Genomic DNA, 9,337 nt, shown 5'->3' with positions numbered 1-9,337 from the left:
ACAGAAAACAACGATGATTTTGACAGTAGTATTGCACGGAAACAAAATATGACCGCAAACTGATTTTTTTATAGCGATTGAAATATTTCAGTTTGAATTTGACTTTTGTTTGGTGGCGCAATTTTGTTGTCTCGTTCGCGTTTTGATGCGCTTTTGCTCTGTTGGGCTGATGGATGTTTGTTGATTTATTTTATTGTCAATCGTGTCGATTCAAGAGTTAATTTTTTATCTTGTTTTCTTCGGCCAAAATAAGCCAGATAACGTAATTAAAATTGCATAATTAGTTGGAGTTATGTCCCAAAAATCAATATTGTAAGTAGATAATTTCTCATGAAAGGGAAGCATTTAAAGTTTTTGATTTTTATGCAGATCGTTTTTCGCGAAAGCGAATGTCAAGAAATCCGATGACGAAGTCGTTAATCGTGAGAAGTGCAGTGCGGCGAACGGAAAGGGGAAACAAACCGACGACGCGCCGGACAATAACAATGCGGTTAGGTAGGTGTCTTTTGATGAGAAGTCGAAAGTGAATGTGCTGGCGTGTAATCCGTAGAAATTACGCAGTCGTAGCCGGTTGAAAACCAATCAGACTATGCTACGAGCTGCATTTGCATCCGTATTGATGGCCGCTGCGGTTCAGTGTCCCATTCGTGGTCAGCGAATGGTGCAGTTGACGCGGTCTACGATACTTGTAGCAAGGCTCGCCAATGTCAGTAATTGTAATCCGTTGTATTGTTCAATTCGTTTCTATGCCGGCACCAACAAACGTAGCAAAAGGTCGGATGACGAGGACAGTCCAGTTAAGCGTTCCGGAGGTGGTACAGCCGGGCGAAAGTCTGCCGCAGCTGCGTTTGATTCTTCACCTTCTCCGTCACCGGAGAAGAAGGCTTCCGGCGAACTGAAGACCATTTCCGGTGATAGCGGACCGAAGCGACGTAGAATAACGTCGTCCAGCGAAGAGGAAGAAACGCCTTCGAAAAATGTCAGGTGGGTCCGAGTTCTGATAATGATCTGAAACTTTTAATTAAAAAATAATACTAAAACACTGCAGTAATTCAAACACATTTTCCCATATTTGCTATTTTGATTTGATTTAACAAAAAATCGAATAAATTTTAGCCCAAAAAAAGAGAAGCAAAAAGATGTCAAGAAGGAAAAAATAAGTCCGGAAAAAAAGCCTAAATTGGAATCAAAGTCTAAAAAAGCGGTAGAAACGAAGAAGTCTCCTAAAACGTCGCCAAAGAGTAGTTCTCCGAAGGAAAAGAAATCGGCTAAATCGGACAAGAAAACGATAAAAGAAGAGAAGAAACCAGCAAAGGAAGAGAAAAAACCAATAAAAGAGGAGAAAACTGCTGTTAGTGAGGACGTTGAAATGAAAGAAGCCAAGAAGGAAGTTGAATCGCCGAAAAAGGACACAAAACCGATCGATGTCAAGGACAAAACGGCGAACGTGATGAGTTTCTTCACTAGCGCCGGTAAGAAGGACGCGGGTTCGAGTGGCAGCACCTCCAAGGTGGATGGCGTCGACTACAATCCAGGCAAAAAGAACTACCACCCGCTCAATGATGCGTTCTGGAAGCAGGGTGACAAGGTGCCTTATCTGGCGCTGGCCAGAACCTTCCAGATAATCGAAGAAACCAGCGGACGGTTACGGATGATCGAGATTTTGAGCAACTACTTCCGGTCGGTTATTTTGCTCAGTCCAAAGGACTTGCTGGCGAGCGTCTATCTCAGTCTAAATCAGTTGGCACCGGCTTACGAGGGTGTGGAGTTGGGAATCGCTGAGCACTCGCTGATGAAAGCCATTGCTCAAAGCACGGGACGCAGCTTGACGCAGATTAAGACCGATGCTCAGAATACGGGCGATTTGGGATTGGTGGCCGAACAGTCCAAGAGTAGCCAACGGATGATGTTCCGTCCGGCACCGCATACCGTGGAAGGAGTGTTTGGGAAGTTGAAGGAGATTGCCAAGATGACCGGAACTGCTTCGATGGCCAAGAAGATGGACAAAATACAGTCGATGTTTGTCGCGTGCCGTCACTCGGAAGCTCGCTTCATCATTCGTTCGCTTGCCGGTAAGCTGCGGATAGGACTCGCAGAGCAATCTTTACTCCAGGCAGTGGCTCAAGCATGCGCCATGACTCCGCCCAATCAAGCAGACAGAAAGGAACCCATCACGAATGCTCTGAGTAAGTGCAGCGAAGCATCAGCAAAGGCCAAGGTGGACAACATTGCTCTTATCTTGAAAACGGTCTACTGTCAGTGCCCGAACTACAATCAAATTGTCCCGGTCCTGTTGGAGGACGGTATCGACCATTTGCTGGAGAAGTGTCCGATGATGCCGGGAACTCCTCTGAAACCCATGTTGGCGCATCCCACAAAAGGCGTACAGGAAGTGTTGGAGCGTTTCGATGGGATCGATTTTACCTGCGAATGGAAGTACGATGGAGAACGCGCTCAGATCCACTTGCTGGAGGATGGCAGTGTCAACATCTACAGCCGAAACCAGGAGAACAACACGAGCAAGTATCCGGACGTCATTGCCCGGTTGGGTAACACACGCGGCGAAACGGTGAAAAGCGCCATCCTGGATTGCGAAGCTGTAGCATGGGATCAGGAAAAGAAGCAAATTCTACCCTTCCAAATCCTTAGCACCCGCAAGCGGAAGGACGCCAACGAAGCCGACATCAAGGTGCAGGTATGCGTGTACATGTTCGATTTGTTGTATCTGAATGGACAGCCCCTCGTGGAGCGGCCATTCCTCGAGCGCCGCGAACTTATGTACAAAAATTTCCGCGAGTTCGAAGGTGAATGGAAGTACGCTACTCGTTTGGATACGGCAGACATCGATGAACTGCAGTGCTTCCTGGACGAAGCCGTGAAGGGTAACTGCGAAGGCCTCATGGTCAAAACTCTCCAGAAAGAAGCCACCTACGAAATCGCCAAACGATCTCGGAACTGGCTCAAACTCAAAAAAGACTATCTCTCCGGCGTTGGAGACTCTCTGGATCTTGTCGTAATCGGCGGATACAAAGGCAAGGGCAAGCGAACCGGAACCTACGGAGGTTTCCTGCTTGCCTGCTACGACGAAGACAACGAAGAATACCAGAGCATCTGCAAGATCGGAACCGGATTCTCCGACGAAGATCTCCAAACGCACACAAACTTTTTGAAGGACAAGATCATCCCGCGTGCGAAGAATTACTACCGCTACGACTCATCACACGAGCCGGACGACTGGTTCGAACCGGCTCAGGTCTGGGAGGTGCTCTGCGCCGATCTGTCGCTCAGTCCGGTGCATCGCGCCGCCCAAGGAATCATCGACTCGGAGAAGGGCATTTCGCTGCGCTTCCCACGGTTCATCAAAATCCGGGACGACAAGGGAACGACGGATGCCACTTCGGCCAAACAGGTTGCCGACATGTATATGAACCAGGACCAGATCAAAAACCAGCAGCAGAACAACCAACGGGATGCCGAAGAGGACTTCTACTAGGAATTAGGTGTACTATTTGTTAACTGTGGTTTACTTATTTCGTTCGAACCCTTACAATTACGATCACAATTGTGAAATAAATTACTTGAAATGCTACTTCAGAGGTTGATACTTCTTTATTGCCGATGCAATCTAAATCTAAGCTTATCGTGAGGTCTTAGTTACAACGAATTTCTTAACGTAAGAAACCGAATGCAACTACTATCATTGATACAAATGGGATATATTCGCCCAAACGAAGTTGGTGTTGTCCTCCTGGGACGTATTTTCCGGTCCCCAACTGTCCGGCCGCGGGTACGGGTTGCGCCGATCCAGATAGTAACTGCTCGGGGCGTGCATAACAAACTCCATGCAGCTCAGCTTACGCGGCATATCCTCCTCCGGTCCAATCAGGTACGACGACGGATCGAATCGTTGCTTCGGCGGGGGACTCACAGTCGTCGGAATGAGCCACGTGATATACGCCGACTTTTCGCAGTACGAATCGATCTGCAGTCCATGGATTTGAGCGTAGTAAACATTATCCTTGGCGTCCATCAGCGAAACAATGTCTCCGATCTGGTAGTAAATGTTCTACAAAGAAAAAAAATGTTATCAAAATTCGGATGGCAAAATTCACAAAATAATAATTACATTGTGGAACAGCGTTTCAACTGTGCGCGTCGTCACCGTAATCGTGGGAGCCTTCATCGGATTCTTCTTAAATATAAACCTCCTTGAGCGACCGCCTTTGCCACCGTTCCCACCAGCGCCACCACCGCCCCCTTTTCGTGCACTTCTCACATTCTTCCGAAGTTTCCTGGGGCTCATCGAGGGTAACGGACGTTGCTCTTTCGCATCCGCATTGGAATCCTTTTCGTCCTTCTCATCTGCTTCCTCTTTAACCTCCTCCGGGGAACCAGCTTCTTTCTTTTCATCCTTCCCAGTAGTCTGATCCGATGCGGCATGACTTGACGATTCTGGTTTGGCCACCGTTCCTGTTGTCGTCGACGAGGGCACCGGTGCTGGTGGTTCCGCTTGTATCTCCTTCAGCTCCCGTTCTAGTTCAAGCTGTTCCTTCTCCTGGCGCTCATGACACGGGATGCAAAGCGTCACGCCTTTCTCCACGGTGTGCCACTTTTCCGAGGTGCACGTATGGCAGTGGGAACACTTCGGGGCCAGTTTAGGACCCATCGTTGCCGTATTATCCAATCAAAGAAACAAAAACTGCAGATTTTACGAGCACAGATTTACAATAAATTTAACTAAAAATTGTAAACACAGACGATGCCAAACGTCGTTAAGGTCAAATGCGAATGAATTAGAAAATGGCTATCTTTATGTGATTCCGGTGGAACGCAATATTGCGTAAAGACCAGTTGATAAACACAGCTGAAAGTAAATTTTTGCGCAAACAAAAACAAAAAAAAATGGTTTTCACTGTCTTGTTTCTTGTTTATTAATTATTATTATCAATGGAGATTATTTTATTCTTCTGATATCAGAAGTAATTTTAAAATCAGATTTTGATGACGCGTTTCGCCTTAAAGCTGGTCGGGGTAAAAAAAATGATGAAAATAAAAATTCGAAGCAAGGTCTCTAAATACAAGGTTCAGCTGAAATGCATTAAATTCATGAACGTGCCCCATTGCTCCAATATTTGCCATAAAGTGTAGGGTGACCAATTTGATGAAATGATTAATATTGGAATAATACACCGAAGCAAATTTCCGCATATATGTTATGTGTGAAACTACATAAATTTTTGCAATTTGTCCAAACAAATATACTTTATGTGTGGGGATATAAATGTTATTGGATTACCGACTAATGAAAGTCATGTTGTTTAGCAAATAAAGTTTATGTGTGAGACTCATATCTTTTTTTTTTTATAAGCATATTGAGGGTCTGTCTCATTTGGAGAATTAAACTTAAAAGTGACAGTTCGAAAATTAAAAAATCACCCCCTTATAAGAATGGCTGGTGCTACCCAGCAATTCCAATAGGACATCGATGGAAAAAGATTCGATATCTGTCAAAAGTAATCTTGCTCTGCGAGCAGGGTTATTCGATAATTATTGAAATGTCACTTTTAAGTTTAATTTCAGTTTAATTCTCCAAATGAGACAGACCCTGAATATGAACTTTATGTTTTCCTATTCATGGAATGTATTTGTCTACATTGTAAATGGGATATGTACATTTTATAATAATAAAAAATAGTCATAACTTTCTTGATTTTTTTTATTATACTGAAAATATACTTCATAAATAATAAATTACATATGCCTTGCTAAGTCGTGCAGTGCATGAAATAAAGATGCACTAATGTGTTGATCTGGCTGGTTCACAATTTCCGGTCACCATTCAATGCGCTTTTCTTACACCCTAACCTCTTTGATCAGCTAAGCCAGTGTTGTAGATAATATCGTTGAGCTTATCGATAATGTCCTCGGGAAGTGAAGCCCCGTAGACGGCCCACTTGGTGTTTGTAGCCGATCTCATACCTGCATGTTCCATCTAACCAGCATTCACTTGAACGAGAATTCATTTTCAATGGGAATTCTGAATGTGCTGACTTCCTCTACGTCGAATTCCGATCGGGACTTCGGTGCCAAATGCTGATCTAAAAAACGCTGAAATCATTCGAAATATAATATTCTTTTATTATCCGCCAGATCAGCAATGTATTATATTATACTTACTATTCGGGTGCTGGGAGTCGTAAACAAAATAAGTCTGCACAAATCTGTTGACCATCCGACCAACAGGTCCAATCACGAGAGATAGAGTGAACAGCTTTGAAACATCAATCATATTGTCTATGATAGTTGATAAATGAATATCATTGCTCACATATATACCGGTTATGTGCCTCCTTTTAATAAACAAAGTATTCGCAATGAGTTTCATGTTTGCACTCTTAAAAATAATGATTCACTTATCTTATAAGTTTTATATTTTTCAAATTAATAAATTTTACGTTTGCAATTTTGTTAGTGTACCAATTTTTTCCACAAAGATTTTTCATATTATTTATGCATCTCAAGATAAACACTCAGCGGCTATTAAGCTATGGCAACCCCATTCGGAGGCTTATTAACATCAACAGCACAGACACGCATCCTGTGTAAAAGCTTATGGGCAGGCTGTTGCGCAATCTTTGCTTGCGCGTTACCACCGCGAAGAGCTGAGCGTTTAAGAAGAATGCGACAATAAAAGCACCGACAAACTGACGTGAATCCAAAATGCCAACCCGCATAATGAAAAACGACATACCATGCGGTCAAAATTACATATGCGTTATAAGATATATTGTCACTATTCACTTCATTGTTAGCATACATTTTTAGGCTTGATTCACCATACCAACCCTACATCAGCACTTACTGTTAATACATAACATGCTGTCGATGTGTAATTATATAGTTCTTGAATTGTACATCTACCAACTGATGTATGGTACATCGAAAATTTTGTTCAAAAAAACGACCGGATTTAAATGTTAATTATACTTAACCGCCCATTACTCATATGGTCGTTTGGCCGTTTACCATCTGAGGTACTGTTGAAACAGTATATGAGACTGTTCATTTATAGTTAACTACTATTAGTGCGACCATCGCTACAATAACACTTATTCTCTTCAATTATAACAGATGTGGTCTACATATGGTCCATGATTATGCGGGAACCCTGACCGAAAATGTGAAACGGTCGATTCGAATATCGAGTGATCTCTAATGTCAAATTGATTGTGACGTTTTGCGAAAGGTGGTAAATCCAAGAAGGAAAAGGTGCAATCTGCATCAGGAAAATTCAACAACTGTTCGATGTAAACATATAACGTACACTCTGAAAATATTTCACTGAATTGCTGATGCAAATAACTGCATCATATAAAAATCTTTCAGATTATTTACTGAAAATTTAGATTAAATTCCTCATACTTTTCAGATAATACTTAATGTGTGAGACATCGAATCATTTGAAGTATTTGGGTGCTTCATTTTCGTAGTAAATTCCAAAGGGATTGTAAAAGTCCGTAAGTGATTACAGTCGCGATTCGCTGGTTGGGCCACGACCTCAACCCAACTATAACGAATTCGGTTTTTTAGTTGGGCCAACTGACAGCCATTTGAATACGTGTATTTCGACTTGAACATCACAAATGATGTCCAGTGACGCCCAATCCCAATTTACGTGTTTACACTGATTTTTGACGTACGGTTGCTTTTTAGTTGAGTCATGACCCAACCAGCGGAGGCCCAACTAAAAAGTGGCCCAAGTATTAAAATTCCAACCAGCGAAGCACGACTGTATTTACTTAAAAATGAGTGAAGTTTTTTAACTGTTATGCGTTTTCTTGCACACACATACATTGAACAGACGTTGTGTAAACAAGGTAAAATAGCTTATTCAAGATAAATACTTCATGAAGGTGGCCTGTTTTGGAAAGCGTTATTGTGGATTTACTTGACCAATGGATTCGAAGGTCGGTTCACTTGCCTATTTCACCCTTCTCCAGCAAGGTTTGCCAAACTCAATAAATGTTTGGTACATTACCTTGTTTTTTGCTCCTTGTCTATCAAAACAGATGTCAAAACATCGGAAAAAAGAAAGAGAAGTCCGAGGGAAACAGCAAAAAACACGTGGCAGACTTGTCAGTTTTGACAGATTTTACTATGAAGATGGGTGTGAAGATGAAAACGGCGATTTCAACGACCGTTCAAGGAGCGACTATTTCGAACGGTCGGGTCCAATAGGGAAATCCACGTACAATAATTAATTACTGATAAATTATATGAGACTTGCGAAGAGCTAATAAAAAATACGTGTGCACTAGAGTGATTCAAATTTTGACTTTTTTGCCCCCCGATGCTTAAACGATTGCATTTGCCATTTTAATAACCCTCCCAAATTTTTAGCAAATTTGCATTACAGTATGTAATGATACTGTAATGAAACATAATTCAATAATTTCACTAACTTCAGAACGCAAATCTCATTTGCTCTAAACTTTAACAAAACCATGCTTTCGTTCGACTTGGAGCACAATCATCTCAATCATCTTGGAGCACAATCATAATCATCTGGAAACCCTAGAAATTCGTCCTCAGAGTCACTCGATTCTCCCTGTCTCTTGATACGCTGCAATGGTATCCTCATCCTTGAACCTGTCGGTCGCCTTTCCATTATTTTCAGCTGTGAGCGATGTGCGTTTAAAGCCCCAAACGCAATACAACGGAACGGCGACGGAAACGGAAAATTTGACAGTTAGCACATATATTTTCTGTCAAATTTGCCGTTTCCGTCGCCGTTCCGTTATATTGCGTTTGGAGCTTAAGGTGCTCCTGCCAACGAAAATTCGATACATCTTCTTCTTCTTCTTCAATGGCATTACATCCCACACTGGGACATTGCCGCCTCACAGCTTAGTGTTCATTGAGCACTTCCACAGTTATTAACTGCAAGGTTTCTAAGCCAAGTTACCATTTGTGCATTCGTATATCATGAGGCTAACACGATGATACTTTTATGCCCAGGGAAATCGAGACAATTTCCAATCCGAAAATTGTCTAGACCGGCACCGGGAATCGAACCCAGCCACCCTCAGCATGGTCTTGCTTTGTAGCCGCGCATCTTACCGCACGGCTAAGGAGCGCCCCTAAATTTCGATATATATTAGTTGATATTCTGGTCACATACTGCGCTATGATCCATTTCTCAAACGCAGTTTTTCGAGGTGTCTATAAAATACTTTATCCCCGGGTTCAACTTGAGAAATGGGTCTTGGGAGGGCGCACTACAGGGTTCATCAATATGTTCGTTGTTGTAAGAGTCTTTAGCCGGAGAGATAATAAG

At 42.6% G+C, this 9,337-nt stretch overlaps 2 protein-coding genes across 3 annotated transcripts; one reads left to right on the top strand and one right to left on the bottom strand.

Annotated features, from left to right (window-relative positions):
• The first annotated feature begins 145 nt into the window (after positions 1–145).
• On the top strand, positions 146–3,589 carry LOC134206168 (DNA ligase 1). Of its 2 annotated transcripts, XM_062681860.1 has the most exons (4): positions 146–312; positions 370–495; positions 769–984; positions 1,117–3,589. In XM_062681860.1, exons 1-4 carry the CDS (start codon positions 293–295, stop codon positions 3,491–3,493), a joined length of 2,739 nt encoding a protein of 912 aa, XP_062537844.1. In that variant the 5' UTR covers positions 146–292; the 3' UTR covers positions 3,494–3,589. The 2 variants fall into 2 exon arrangements, with proteins under 2 accessions (XP_062537844.1, XP_062537843.1); XM_062681859.1 differs by lacking the exons at positions 146–312; positions 370–495 and having other exon boundaries at positions 502–984.
• Position 3,590: 1 nt separating this feature from the next.
• LOC134206170 (GATA zinc finger domain-containing protein 1) lies at positions 3,591–5,012 on the bottom strand. The gene is made up of 2 exons (XM_062681862.1): positions 4,127–5,012; positions 3,591–4,066 (listed from the first exon to the last, which is right to left on the bottom strand). Exons 1-2 carry the CDS (start codon positions 4,664–4,666, stop codon positions 3,698–3,700), a joined length of 909 nt encoding a protein of 302 aa, XP_062537846.1. The 5' UTR covers positions 4,667–5,012; the 3' UTR covers positions 3,591–3,697.
• Between the last annotated feature and the right edge of the window lie 4,325 nt (positions 5,013–9,337).

The sequence above is a fragment of the Armigeres subalbatus genome, chromosome 1 (assembly GCF_024139115.2).
Source record: "Armigeres subalbatus isolate Guangzhou_Male chromosome 1, GZ_Asu_2, whole genome shotgun sequence".
Classification (NCBI taxonomy): domain Eukaryota; kingdom Metazoa; phylum Arthropoda; class Insecta; order Diptera; family Culicidae; genus Armigeres; species Armigeres subalbatus.
This window is presented reverse-complemented; position numbering and strand designations above follow the sequence as displayed.

Bases quoted from the DNA above. Each gene is read 5' to 3' on its own strand.
- LOC134206170 (XM_062681862.1), bottom strand. From the start codon at position 4,666: ATGGGTCCTAAACTGGCCCCGAAGTGTTCCCACTGCCATACGTGCACC. The intron at 4,067-4,126 runs GTAATTATTATT...TTTTCTTTGTAG, and splicing joins TTGAAACGCTGTTCCACAAT to AACATTTACTACCAGATCGG.
- LOC134206168 (XM_062681859.1), top strand. From the start codon at position 590: ATGCTACGAGCTGCATTTGCATCCGTATTGATGGCCGCTGCGGTTCAG. The intron at 985-1,116 runs GTGGGTCCGAGT...AATAAATTTTAG, and splicing joins ACGCCTTCGAAAAATGTCAG to CCCAAAAAAAGAGAAGCAAA.